Below are 15,198 nucleotides of genomic sequence, written 5' to 3'. Positions count from 1 at the left end.
CTGGGTGCAGGGGTTGAGGAGGAGTTCTGCCCGTGTGCTAGTGCAGGCCAGTCAGTCGCATAAGATTCATTATCTGCTCTCTCCTCCTGTTTCTTGGTAGGCCTGGTTATGCTAGTTAGCTGTGTCTTAGCTTGCATTTGTCCAGTGGTTTGAGTCCATGGTAGAGTGGTATCATTCCCACACAGTCCATTTACTTCCACGTTTACTTCTAGTCGGTAGATTTTTGTTTCCAAGACTGCAATCTTCTGTAGGAGTTTGTAGTAGTCATCCATGGAGAAGGGAGGCATCTTGCTGCTACTTAGCTTTAACTTAGCTGCTAGTTAGCATTAGCCAACAATCCAAATAGCTCGATGACTTTCTGGATTTGTCTTCACTCAAACGTTGAAGAGTGATATATGTGATATATCCGGCAAGATATATGTGATATATCTGGCAAATTGAAGCAAGAAAATGCAAGAAAATGCAAGCAGAGGCAAGCAGAGGCAAGAGCAAGCAGCAAAGCGACTGCACTCTCTCATCAAGGTCGTTGTGTATCTATTGTGTAGTAGCACAATAGTAGCAAGGTGACTGCAGTAGTATTATCAGAATCACTTGTAGGAGTCGTCATGGCAGTAGTAGTAGTGGTAGTGGTAGCTGCAGCAATGTTATGAGCAGTGTTGGGGTCTGGCGCCACCTCCTGGCTGGCTGAGTCCCTCCCATGTGTCTCCCCTGTTCACAAGCTGACCTGAGGTCTGATCCTTGCCCCCTCAAGATGACCGCACCTCCAGCCTTCAGCCACAGCTGATGCGGACCCTTCATTGGCCGACAAGCAGCCTCCCGCTGTGCGGGCAGACCCGCTTATAAGCGCCAATGCAGCGAGAATCGGCCTCTTCGCTCTGGACTCCCGTCCGGCCTCCAAGAAGATTCACGAGGACCCGATCGACCTCACCCCCCCTCATCTCAGCACGCACGTGCCATTTCGCTGGCCGAAACAGACCACGTTCGATTCTGAGTTAAGGCCTTTGCCCGCGAGAACGCATCTGTTCCCCGCCTTTTGTGTACACACCAACGGTACCAGAACGACTAAACCTCTTTCTTCACCGATCATTACCGGGAGATACGAACCGACAACGTGTCTCAGCTGACGTTGAAACCACAGGCAGCACCCGCTGACCCGCCGTGCTAAAAAGCCGCCCCCCTCCGCCTTTTTTCTTCTGGAGGAAGAAGAACGATTCATCGACAAACACTCTCCACTTTGCAATGAAACGCCTCAAAGTAAGAGTTCACGGTGTCTGGGTGTAGCTCAGCTTAAAGTAACCTAAGTTTAATTCAGGTGATTTATTTATATGTTGTATGCTATTGCGCAATCACTGACGGACCACAAGCTCCGCGGTACTGTGCACTTAGCTGCTGTAACTGTCTGCATTAGACCCGTCGCTGCTGGTAGATTTAGAGTTGTGTATTATCACTTGAGAGATGTGATAAGGGAGCACTACGCTCATCTCACCGCAGCGATAAAGATCTGTTTTGTTTGGGGATTATTTTGATTTGATTTTATTTCATTTTGTTATTGCTCTATTTCCTTGAATCAACTCTGAGTGAAGTGTGGAAGCGCGGCTATCGTGCATAAGTGTCGTCAGTTCGCGAAGCGACAACGGCAGCTTGTGTAAGATATGATCAGCGACCCTCATTCTCACGACAACGTGACACCGCACACAGAAGCTCTGATTCCCCTCTCTGCCTCCTTTTATTTCTCTTGTTTTCTGTAACTTTTTATTAAGATTTTATTTGTACAGGGACAGTTCACATTAATCGACAGCACACAGTAATAAAAACATGACTGTAAATGTGACAGTGTTAGCTAAAAAAGCTAATTTTCAACCGTTGTCCCTGGGCACGGTGTTAAAAGCCGCTAAAAACATTTAAACATTTAAAAACTGTTTAAAAAGACAACAACACAAAAACAAGCAAACAGAGCTGTGCAATACAATCCTGCAGACACAGGATCAAACATGACAGACAAGCAGGCAGGCAGGCAGACAGACAGACAGGCAGACAGACAGACAGACAGACAGGCAGACAGGCAGACAGGCAGGCTACATACGGACATGGCAGGCATGAGACTGTTGGTGCTGACACACCTGGTTGTTAATGAGCCAGGCTTTGAGGTTGTGTGTGAAGAACCTGTATGTGGTGCTCTGTCTTATGTGTGAAGGGAGAGTGTTCCAACTTACATACACATTGAGCTGAGTGTGAGTGAACCCCGCCTATTGTCCCAACACACGCGATGCATCGCTACACGTGATTACATACAGCAACCTCTCCGCCATTTTGGCTGCGTCACGCGACTCCGCCATCTTGGTAGTTTTTTTGCTGTAGTTCCTTAAGGCTCCTCCCTCTTCACACACACACATACTTGCATACATACATCCTCCCCTTCACACACACACATACTTACATACATACATCCTCATCCATTTTATTCATTTGACTTTAGGTATTAGTCATATAAAATTGTATGATAGCGTTTGTTGGTTGCAGTATTAATTGATCTGATCATTTATTATTTTGATTTAATAAACTCTGTTATACTTTAAGGAGCAGTCGTCTGTGATTATTTGTGCATATGTGTGTAATGAAACTGTATGTAGTAGCCCTGTGCTCGAATTTAACCCTTCACTGTCACTGAATGTGTAGTCATACGCAGACTATTGACATTATGAGTGACTACTAATTATGAGACTTCGTTTTATCGTTTGGTTATTGGTCCCTGTTCGCAGGGTGGTGCCCCGTTGTTATTAATAATCATTAATAATTGTTACATACATTAATAATTCTATTGATGTCAAGAATTCAGTTTCTTAAATGCTGATAACCCAAACACGCTCCTTTAGTTCCCAACAGCAGGAACTGTAATATTAGTAGCAGCAGCAGTAGCAGTATCAACAGTAGTCGTAGTATTGGCAGCAGCAGTAGTTACAGCAGTAGCAGCAGTAGTTTATTATTGTCAGTTCCTTGTATAAAAGAATGGGTCTTGATGTCTTTGATTTCAGCAGGGGTTCAGTCGAGGTCTCTTCCCCAGGCCACAGGGCTCAGCTACCAGCCTACAGGACTAACTCCGACCCCAGGCCTCAGTCCAGGCCTCAGCGCTCCACCTAGCAGAACTACAGGTAGAACCAGTGCTTCTACTGCTTCTACTACTACTGGTGTACTGCGCTGACAATGACTGATTCATCAAACATTTTGTGCCCCCCCATTGAATACACCACAAAGACTACAGCTGACATGTATTAAACGCTTTACCTGCATGAGAGGAAACAAGTAGTCTGACTGTCTGTCTGCTGAGTGAGAGTTACTTTGGCTCATTCATCACAGCTGCTGCCATCTGGGAGAGGTCAGAGAGTGGCGGTTGTGTGTGTGTTGGTTCTCAGTTGGACCCCTGAAAGAATGAACCTACCCTGCATTAACTCAGATCATCACTGCAGTTTTATATCTGTATGGGTATTGTTAGCTCCACTTAAACACCTGTTGACAAGCTGAAATGTAATATGGTATGTGAATCTATATCTGTTGTGTTTGGAGGATGAAATGATACTCAGAGATGTTTAAAAATGACCTTGAAAGTTACACATGCCTGGCGCTTGTTTATTTCTTAGCTGACACTTGGTCTATGCCATTGATCCCAGCCAAGAAGTAGTCCAGCAAAATACCCCAGAAACACCAACCCTCATCTCAACACACACACACTTTACACTTGAAACCCTCAGATTAAACAATATAGCTTGGCAATGTGTGCACTTTAGAGTTGCTGGTAGGTGGATTTTGTTTTGTTTGAACGGAGTCAGGGTAGCTGTTTCCTCCTATTTCCCATCAGTAGAAGCCAATTTTTGTGCAGTTACAACTTCATAAAGTGTCGCTGTTTCCATCTGCTTCCTGCCTTAATGGTAAGATTAATTAACTGCATAGACTGTATATAAGAAGTGGACGTAGTCGTCGTGGCATCACCCATTGGTTTGTGGACTGACGTTGTGAAGCATCGAATTCGGCGTTTTGGCCATTGGCATCTTGGATTGCGGCCGTCGCCATGTTGGCTTTTTGCAACCAATGAATGGAAGCGACAATATTTGGACTGCGGAGGAGTGATGTAGATACACCGTATACGGCTCTGGTAGCAGTAGCGACCTGTCAATCACAAGGTAGCCCCGCCCTAAAGCACACCCAGCTTTATTATTTATTTCACTCTAAATGGACCATAATTTACGAAATGAACATCATGCAACATATTGAAGAAGACTTAACCAGAGATTGAGACCATAAACTAATGTTTACAAAGTTTACTGAGGGAATAAATCAAGTGAGAAGTAGAGTCATTTTCTCATAGACTTCTATACAATCAGATTTAATTTTGCAACCAGAGGAGTCGCCCCCTGATGGCCAGTAGAGAGAGTACAAGTTTAAGACACTTCAGCATTGGCTTCCCTTTTTAGGATTGGAGGTTGCTGCCTGGTTAACTGCTAAACTGACTGCTGGTTGTAGCTTCATATTTAATGCACAGGCATGAGATGATATCACCATTTTCCTCTAAATCTGTAATATTATTTCTCAGAATGTCAAGATATTCTTTTAACAAAACAAGACAATATATCTTCTTATCAGTGGTTATTGGACAATGAAACAAGATACAAGTTTGTGTCTTATTGTGTTGGTTCTGATATTATGTTCTGATATTCCTGTTTAGTTTAATGAGCTGCAGTATTTTCATTATTCTCATTGTTTAATCATTGCAGCAGGTTTCTAAGTGCTTCCAGCGCCCTCTGCTGCTGAAATTACAGTTGAAGCTTTTCACATTGCTTGACTCTCTTTGGTTTTGTGATCAGCTGTGAGTGGAATGGTTCCAAACGTCTTTCGCATTTCAGACCCAGTTTTTAAAGTCAAACTGCTGGTCAACAGAGTGAGCATGTGCTGTGTGATGCAAAGGAGTTAAAGTGGAGCAGACAGCAGCGGGTCATTAAACTGGGACATAGCACTGCTCCGCAACCGCACTGACATTTCTCAAAGACATCGCTTGCATTGATTCTCATCATTACACTATCTTTGGTGCTAATGTGTCTGTCTCCACAAAAATCAGTCATGATGACACCTTTTTGGGAATCACCTTATAATACAGTGTTCCAGTTTGTTGTACTTGTTTTCGTGATCTAAAACACAATGCAAAATTTCTCCTAGAAATCTGTCATTTTAGCCCTGAGTGAAACTGACTTCCAGGTTAGACTAGAAAGAGACAACATCACTTGTATAGTATAGTAACATAAGATAAATAAGTTCCAAAATCCTCAAAAACAAACGAACATACACACCTAATTACAGAACATAGCAGAATGATGTCAAGAGAGACAGGAAACCGATACACAATCTCACACACACACACACCTATACAGGTGTGTGTGCAGCAGTTGTAATTACATACTATGTCTCCATATCAGTGTACAGGCTACAATAACACTGATTAAAGATGAAATCTCTCTCTACTGGACACACACATACACTCACACACACACAAACACACCACTCAGCCTGAATGGTAACGTCTTTCTTCCCCCCCCCCCCTCTCTCTCTCTCCCCCTCTCTCTGTCCATTACGTGATGCTCGCTCGACCATGAAAAGCTCTTTGGCCTGAACTCAGCTCCTCCAGGCCAGGCTGTGTGTGTGTGTGTGTGTGTGAGACAGTGACCTGGCTGGCTGAACAGCCTATCAGCAGTTAGGTCAGATGACATCACAGCCAATACAAACATGGTTACAGTCGTTCTTACAAAACTGCTGGAATCTGATTTTTAATATAGTCTTTAAAATTGTGTAAAGTCAAGTTACGTTTCCAATTTTCATTTTTTCTTCTCTTCTTTTTCTTCTTACATGAATAATGTAAATTCCACACACTGTTAGCATTTTTATAAATATCACCAGGATGGAACAAGTACTCAGATACTTTACAAAGTAAAAGTATCAATACGACAATGTAGAAATACTCCAGCAAACAAAAAAATGTCTTTACAGTATCAAAAGTAAAAGGACTCATTGGGTACGATAGTCCTGTCAATGTTATTTTGCTCTATATTATATTACTGACTTATTGCATACTTTCATGTGTTAGCAGCATTTTCATGCTATAACCGGTGAAGAGCTAATTTCTACTACTTCATAGACCGTTGCTTAGTTTCATCTATATTATAACAATGCATAATTATGAATTGGTTGTGTATAAAATCTAAAAGTAGTAACTACAGCTGTCTGATAAATGTTGTAAAAGGAGCAATGTAGTAGATAAAAGTACAACATTTCCCTCTGAGATGTGGTAGAGTTCTTCATCCCACACTATGTGTGTAGGTGCACATCTACAGCATGCCACAATAAAATAAACACTTAAATACAGCTTGCAGACAAGTTGTGCCATTTGAAGTATTAAAAAAATCAACATGTACAAAACAGCTGTAATATATGAGTACCTACAGATAATGTTCCAACAAGACTACTAGCAACAGAATGTTCATCTGAAACCAACAGGAGTAGATGATGTTCAATGTGAAGTACAACTACCTCAAATTGTAATCAAACACAGTGCTGAGTAAACGTAGTAAACTTAGTTAATATCCACCACTGCTGCCAGCCACATACATAATGTACAAAGGTGAAAACATACACACATTTACAACTAATGAATGACTTTAAAAAAATACTACATTTCAAACACACAAGCACAAAAATGAAAATCAAAGGTTTTCTCCGACTGAGGAGCTGAGAGAACCATTACTACTCATACTAAATAGTGGGGATCTGCTGTATGGAGTGCATCACCAATCACACTCATAGTTGTGTTTTCCTCAGTGGCTGTTAGTGACCACTAGGCGACAGCATTCACACTCTTAACCACACACTCATGCACACACTCATGCACACATCCAGTCACAAATGAAAAAAGTGAAGTCCCATGATCCGCATCAGTACAAATGAAGAGATCAAGTCACATGAGACGAATAACGTTTACAAAATTGAAGCATCTCTCTTCTTTTAATTTTCAGTATATGTTGTGGGCAGAGTTATTGCTGGGTACTGAAGACAACAACAACAATGTAATTTGACTGCCTTTGCTTTTCATGTGGAAGTGTGTGTGTGCAAACTAGCTCTAATTAGCTTTCCTGGGCTGATAGAGGTCAGCATGTTGTCTGGCTGATGACCTCATACATAATGAGAAATATACGTTATTAATAGACACATTGTTGTGTGTGTGAGAGAGATGGAGAGACTGAGCAGGTGTTGATGTGTGGTTTTGCGTTGATGCATTCAGCTGTTTATGAATAGACCCTGCTGACAGATTCACACACTCATAGTGCTGTACAGTGCTGACAATAGGATCAGAACAGGGAGGAAGGGAGGTGGGGGCTGCATATGACCAGATTTTAACCTGTGATGTTTCACCCACATGACCCACCTCTGTGACCACCAGTTGACAACTTGTAATACAAAATGTGTCTATGAGGGCTGGCAGAACTAGTAGAGAACGGGTAGGACAAGTTAAAATCTAGTGAAGGCATTGGAGGGACTAATCAAGGTCTGGTTGAAAACTGATGCCAATGGATCTATAGATTGGTACTGGGGATTGGTTACTAGGACTGGTCAAGGTTCAGTAGAAAACTGGTAGAATTAGTCAAAATGTAGAAGATAACTGGAAGGACTAAATCTAGTAAAGGCTTTGGAAGGACTAGAAAATATTAGAGGAATGACTAGATTGATAGAAGACTAGAAGACAACTACTTGGACGGGTAAAGTGATTGGTAGTATGACTGGTCAAGGTCTACTAGAAAACTGGTAGGACTTGCGAGATTAGTCTTACGACAAGTCAAGGTCTTGTAAAGGTACTATTTGAAGTTCAAGTAGAAACTGGCAATACCAGTTGTAGTTGAAGGTTTGGTACAGGCTTGGGGACTGTAAGGACTCGTCAAAGTGATAATACTAGTGGAGCCAGTACAGGGTCTGGGGATCTGGGACTGTTAGGACTAGTGTATTAGATGGCTGGTAAGACTAGTCAAGGTCTAGTATATAACTGGTAATACTAGCAGAACTAGTACACAGCTGGTAGTCAAGGTCTACTAAGGCATTTGAAGGACAAGTCATGGTCATGGTTAAGTAGAGAAAACCTGTAGGACTAGTGGACCTAGTAGGCTACAATGCTGGTTGGACTAGTGTGGTAGAAAACTGGTAATTCTAGCAGAACTAGTCAACAACTTATTGAGGAAGTCTACGTCTAGTAAACTAGTAAAAGGACTGGGAATTGGGGATAGGACTAGTCAAGGTTATGTAGAAAACTGGTAGGGCTAGTGGAACTAGTAGAGTACAGGTAACAGTCAAGGTCTAGTATTAGCAGAAGAGGGCTAGTCATGGTACAGCATAAAACACAGAACATAGATAGTAGCTAGTAAAGGACTGGTTCGAGGATTTGTACAGCTGGTTGGAGGACTGATAGAGGATGACTGTTGTTTGCTGTCAATTGATGTTTATTTGTCGTTCGATTTTTCTCACTTTCATTCATATGTTTGGCAGTTAACTTGCTTGCTTCTTTTTATTTTTCTCTTTCCACCTTTTATTCTCTATTGATTCTTTAGTTCAATTATTTGTTTGTTTATTTATTCGCTGTTTTCATCAGTTTTTCTTCATTCTATTCTGTATTTATTCTGTATTTTGTTCTTGAAAATAATTAACTAAAAGCTTGTATCCTCCTCTCCTCCTCTCACGATGCCATGAACTGCTGAGAGCGCGCGAGCAGCGCAGAGACAGAGAGACAGTGAAAGAGGGATTTCCACTGAGACAGAATGGCTGTCATAACCCGCTCACCCTGAATATCATCACCTCAGTGATTCAAATACCCTGTACACTCTGTCTCTTCCTCGCAGCGTGTCGGTCACCCTCCTCGATCCACACAAGTGTCCCTCTGCGCTCACACAGACAGACAGTCAGGTGGCGAATCTCTGCTGTGTGGTTTGAGTTTTTTCTCCCTCTTTGCTTTTTGTTATCGGGGAGCAGATGATAGAGGGGAGAGGGGGGAGGAGGAGGAGGAGGTGATACGGCTGTCTCCCTGTCGATGATGTGGAGTAGTTTCCTTAGTCGAGGTAGGAAATCCTTCTTCTGTCTATTTGTGTCGGGGCTCCACATTAAGCCATTTTGATTTGGAATGTTTGTGTCTTTCTTTTACCATGCAATGTGTGAGGTTTGTTCTTTGGGGCTTGTTGAGGATTACATGACCCGCAGGTCGTGACCTGGACTCAAACCCTATACTGAGGTTCCAGTCTCTAAGATGTGAAAACTTTTATCTTCTTACGGACATAATCAGCTGTTCATCAGCGCTGGATTATCATTGTTATGAAGACGATTATTTCCACATCACATTTTCTTGGGGCTATTTTGTACTTTGCTGTCGTGTTATGACAGTTAATCTGATCAAGTGCTCTGGAAAGTGGTTCACAGACTCAATGAAGTCTTGACACAGTCTCGATCTCTCTTGTGTCCATATTAGGTGCAATGTAAAGATAAATGATGATTTTCAAGGTTTGAATCATTTAGGTTACTATTCATATCATAGCGTTACTATTAACCTTCTTCAGTTTGGAGCTAAAATATCTCTAAACAGTGTTTTCTCTTGGTTGTGGTGTAAAAGTTGTGCTATTGATGAAAAGGAGATGAGATGAAAGATGATGGAAGCTGATTTAAACTACAAAGGATGATGTTACGAGACTAGATATTTGTAATAGACAAGAGAAATATAATTAAATATTATTGTAATTTAAAGAACTTGTAAACTTTCAGGTAAGAGAAACATTTTGCTGGCTTTGTGCCGAATTAATTTAATCTTCAGATATGCTAACATCAGAATGCTAACAGGCGCCCAGTGACAATGCTTAGATGATGATGCTAAGCAGGTATATTATTACCAATGTTTACTCATGTTTTAGCATGTTAGCATGCAAACATTTACGAATCAGCAGTTTTATCTTTGCAGGCAGTTGGTCATAAACCAAAATATTTGACATGCTGGTGACCCGTTGTGTTACTACTTTGTCAGATCACGCTTTTCTTATTTGGGCTCCATAGTTTCACATCAGTGTTAAGAATGATTAATGATCTTACTAACAGTTACTCGTCATTTTTCTTGCATTTTCCTACAACATCCAGCAGCACGTGTCAATTTCTACTCGGTACACACATACAGTCACAACTTCCGTCTTCACAGGAAACAACTCAGTTGAGTTTAGGCAACAAAACTACTGAGTTAGGTTCAGGAAAATATGAAAAGGTCGTCGCTTGGGTTAAAGTAACTACGGAAGTGCCGTTACTAGGGGTGTAACGGTACGCGTATTCATATTGAATCGTTCGGTACAAGGCTCACGGTTCGGTACGCATGACGAACCGAATACGTTTGAATAAAAAATAAAAAAAAGATTTTTATTTTTATTTTTTTAAACCTTTATTTAACCAGGTAGTCCCATTGAGATTAAAAATCTCTTTTGCAAGATGTAAGTAACAATACAAGATGTAAGCAAGATGTAAGTAACAAAACTACATAACATTAAGGATCAGTTTTTGTTTTTGATGCTTATGTGTTGCTAAGAAGACACCCCAGAAGATGGGTCACTCAGGTATACTTCCGTCATTGTTCAAAGTCAAAGAATAACTTCATGATGTTAGTTGTAATGAATAAATATATTTTAAAATCAAGTACATTTCGCTGGCATTTATAGTTTTCTACTGTACCGAAACGTACCGAACCGTGGCTCCACTGTATCGTACCGAACCGAACCGTGAATTTTGTGAACCGTTACACCCCTAGCCGTTACTGAAGTATGCAAGTTACGTGTCAAGTAAATCAATGCTGACCTCCCATTTCACTGGGTGAAATATCTGTGTCTGTTGGACCCATCAATGTCTGAGGTTTGGTGTCTTTATACTTCCTTGTTTCATGATAATTTCATGGGTTATCTAAGTGCCGACTTATTACCTTTCGTGGGGATAGCTACTGTACATATGCTGAATGAGACCAGCCTGACGAGTTTTCATGGCAATCCATCCAACAGTTGTTGAGATATTTCACAAAACAAATGTGAACTTCATGGTGGTGCTATGAAAAGTCAGAGGATCACTACATTCAGTAGGATTCATCCTCTGAGTACCACAAATGTCTGTTTCACAACAATCCACCCAAGAGTTGTTGAATATATTTGAGGGATCTGGACCAAAGTGTTGGACCGACCAACAGACCCACATTTGTTCTTCATCTGTTTCCAACAGCTATTGTTTTCTCTCTGTCTGTATGCCAACTTTACCACCTCAATGAAGTGCAGATGGAGATGTAGCTGCTGTGGAAAGTCTCTACTGCTGCAAACAACACGCTCTGCAGCTTCTCTTGCTATATTTGCTCACTCTTCAGTGATGATGATGATGATCTTCTTATGCTCACTCTATTATGGAAATCTGATGTTTTCCAGGAATGTCATTAGCTGAATGAACATTATGGATCCAGTTTACACTTCTGGAAGAAACTATATTTTTGATCAAAGGAAAAATTAAGCTGCGATTGGTTCGCTGAATCTGTGACTTCCTGTCTGACATTCCTCTCATTATAGATAGCGTGACTGTTGTGATTACCCACACACTGCTGCTCATCATCACAACACAGTGTGTCTGTGTGGCTCTATTACACACATGCACACACACACACACACTTCATCCCTCACTGTTTCTTTTCGTATTTTTTTCTATAAAACCAACTAAAATGAAAGGTTCTTGTGACAATCAGGTACACCTGATGTCCAGTGTTTCCATGGTAACAATCAGGGACACCTGTGCTATATTCTGACAATCTTGGCTGAATTTTCTCAATAAAATATCCTTGTAGCTGTTTGAATTTCTCCCCGTGAACATTTTCTACTGGATTGAACTGAGCGACTCACTGCTGGTCAGCCATGTTTTTCAGTCTGCTAAAAGTGTCAATTTACCCAAAATTCATAGCAATTTTTTCGCATCTCGACGTGGACGTAGTTTGTCATTGCAAAGAACGTTTTGTTAGTACAAAATGTTCTAGAGCGAGAGATGTTTCATAATCCACAGGTCAAATTTCCAATTTCATTTGCATTTTTATCTCCACTACTGGTAAGGCTGAATCGCTAAATGATCAGTGTGCTGTTTGTTCTGTCCAACACTTTAATATACAATGTTAGCTTGGCGCTAATCAGATGATTCCGCAGTTTTATTCCACTGAGTTTCAGACTGGAACTGTCCTGTCTGCTTTCATATTCCTGACTGGTCTGATGCGAGCGTTCATGCTTGTCTTTGTATGTGTGTGTATGTGCGTGTGTGCGTGTGTGTGTGAATTTGGATGAAGAAGGATCCGAACGTGACCTACTTAAACACACACACACATGCAGGCTTGTTATGCTGATGTCTGTGATTCTCTGCATAATAATAATGCAGTGTGATGTCTAATGCTGCCGTCAGCAGAAGCGCACTTTAAGTCTATGTCGCTCTCCCTCTCTGTGGATAAGGATTTTTTTTTAAGATGCAGATGAAGGTAGTGGGATATGTTCTCCTCCCAGTAGGATCACTGGTGTATTAATACCAGAGTTCTTCCAGGCTTCATCTTCAGCTGCAGTGGGAAGCCAGTGAGGGATCCTGTCCCTCTGGCCTAAAAGCTACTTGTACCGACCTTCACCACTTTGGAGCAAATAGTCAGTTGGTACTTAGAGAGATATTTCTTCATTGCTAATTTTTTTGATGGAGTAAGGACGGGGTTAGCTTCGCCAATTAACATGTTGCATAGCCTCATGTTTGCTTAACCGGTAGCTTAAGGAGGTGTTATGTGCTGGAATACAGTGCTGCAGGGATGATGTATTTTTCTAAACTAACCCCGGAAGTCAGCATCACTCCGGTTCCCTCGACAAAAAGCCAAACGGACTTTTCCATTGGATTTAGGATTATTGCAGAAAATAAGATCTGTGACAAACAAATGTTCATGATACTTGAAATTTTTATTCAGCAAGATAATCTTCACAAATGAACATCGCTTTTATGATTCTTGAAGCATGAATGCATTCACCAGAAGTAAAAAGGATATAAACAAACTACGCTATGGTCACATGACCTTAAGTCACCACCACTAAGCTCGTCTACTGGTCGGCGTGATAACGTTTTATAGTCTCATTTAGCCACTTGATAGCAACCGCCTTTTTTAAGACACATCAAAACTTCTTCTTCATCAAAAATCTTTTAAGCTTATGTTAACCACAGACTTTATTTCAGGCATCGAACCAAAAACCCATTTAAAAAACCATTGACTTTGAGCCGAGGGAACCAGAAGTCCAAAAAGGCTGACTCCTGGTTTTAGGACTCTTTCCTGCAGCACTCTGTAAAGATAATCTATATTAAATTACAAACATAAGACAGTAAGTTTTTAAAGAAAGAAAGATTTCCCAAATTCTCAGGTCCCAGCTTTTGAAATGTGAATATTTTCTGTTTTGAAGATGTCTCCTGAAGGCATTTTTTACTATTTACTGAAGTAAAAAAATACAAAAACATGTTGGATGCAGCTGTTGAGCCGTCGTAAAGGTGTGGAGATGGGAGGGGGCTTCACACGCATTTCAAGAAGCACTCCTGTTGAAGCATGCTGATGCCTTTACCGTCTGTGGCTGGAGTCAGTTACAGTGAACACCTGAAACATCGGATATCACACTTTGTTATTTGTTGACGGTGAACCAGCTGGTTTTGTGTGCCTCAATTTCTCTCTCTCAAACACACTTGTGCTCTGTGTAACGGGAGACGATGTGAACCAACAACAACTGCAACAACACACACTCACACACTCACACACACTTTCTCGTTCTCCTTCAGTGTGTATGTCTCCCTTTTTGTCTCGCTCTTTTTCCCTCTCTCCCTCACACACACACGCACACACACTCTCTCTCTTTCTATCTCTCTCTCTCTTTCCCTCTCTCCCTCTCTCTCTTTCGTCCCCAAGGATAGAGTTTCTTCTCTGTGGAAGAAATGGCAGCAGAGGATTACGTAAGAAGTAACACAAACACACACACACCTGACGCTCAGGGTTTGGGCATTCAGATAGAGATGACACATGCCACTCTTAGTCCAGTCACCTGATACACACTCTCTCTCGCTCACACACACTATGAGTTGTGAGTGTGCATGTCTTTTGCTCTTTAGTTGGTAAAAAGACGAGAACAGATTAACAGAAACAGACCAAGGACAGCAGAGTACAGTATAGGACGGAGTAGAGTAGTAGAATACATATGGTCAGAGGGGGGGAGAAAAAAGTGAATCTGATTTCGAGATAAAGAAGGGCGTCTGGTTCAGGTAGGAACCTTCCATTTAAATAAATGTCATCATCTTCGGCGCCGTGCTCCCCTTCCTCAGCCTCAGGCTTCATCACTTCCTTCTGTCTGTGTGAGAAATGTCTCTCGCTGCTGTCGGTTTCACTTTAACTGCGTCCCTTCACATCCCTTCACAGTCTGATTAACTGCACCAGATGCTCAGTTGGATGATGATATAATGAAGCTGTAATAATGATACACTGACACTTACACAGAAAACACCACGTCGCACAACGATCTGGATATAATACCATCCTCTCAATTTAAGAAAGTTCTGCTAATTATTGCCCCTGCAGTAACATCTATTGTCAATTCCTCATTTTCTACAGGAATTGTCCCGTCCTATTTTAAACATGCCACCATCCAGCCTATATTAAAGAAACCCAACTTAGATCAGGCATTGCCTATGAACTACAGGCCCATATCAAAACTGCCTTTCCTGTCGAAAATCTCAGAGAAAGTGGTGGCCAACCAACTTACTGCTGCACTGGAGAGGCACAACATATACGACAAATTCCAGTCTGGGTTTCGTAAGCAACACTCTACTGAAACCGCTCTCCTGAGGGTTTCAAATGACATTCTCATGTCTTCTGATGCAGGTGACTGCTCTGTGTTCCTACTTCTGGACCTCAGTTCTGCATTCAACACTGTAGACCATAACATCCTGATTAAGAGGCTACGTGATTGGGTTGGCATATCTGGCATAGCGTTAGACTGGTTTACATCTTACCTCACTGACAGAACTTTTAACGTCTCTGTGGGTGATTTTGTGTCCACTCTCCTCTGCTGGCCATTACAA

At 41.5% G+C, this 15,198-nt stretch overlaps 1 protein-coding gene across 1 annotated transcript in view; it reads left to right on the top strand.

The window, feature by feature from the left end:
• The window catches only part of znf385b (zinc finger protein 385B), a gene marked incomplete at both ends in the record, with an annotated part of 48,139 nt that overhangs the window by 8,049 nt on the left and 24,892 nt on the right, over positions 1–15,198 (top strand). The window contains one exon of the mRNA XM_079276435.1: positions 3,036–3,149. Coding sequence (XP_079132561.1) covers positions 3,036–3,149 — 114 coding nt within the window. The remainder of the gene's footprint in view (positions 1–3,035; positions 3,150–15,198) is intronic.

Source organism: Melanostigma gelatinosum (assembly GCF_949748355.1).
Source record: "Melanostigma gelatinosum genome assembly, chromosome: 10".
Classification (NCBI taxonomy): domain Eukaryota; kingdom Metazoa; phylum Chordata; class Actinopteri; order Perciformes; family Zoarcidae; genus Melanostigma; species Melanostigma gelatinosum.
Note: the sequence above shows the minus strand (reverse complement) of the source record. Positions and strands in the feature narration are given on the sequence as shown.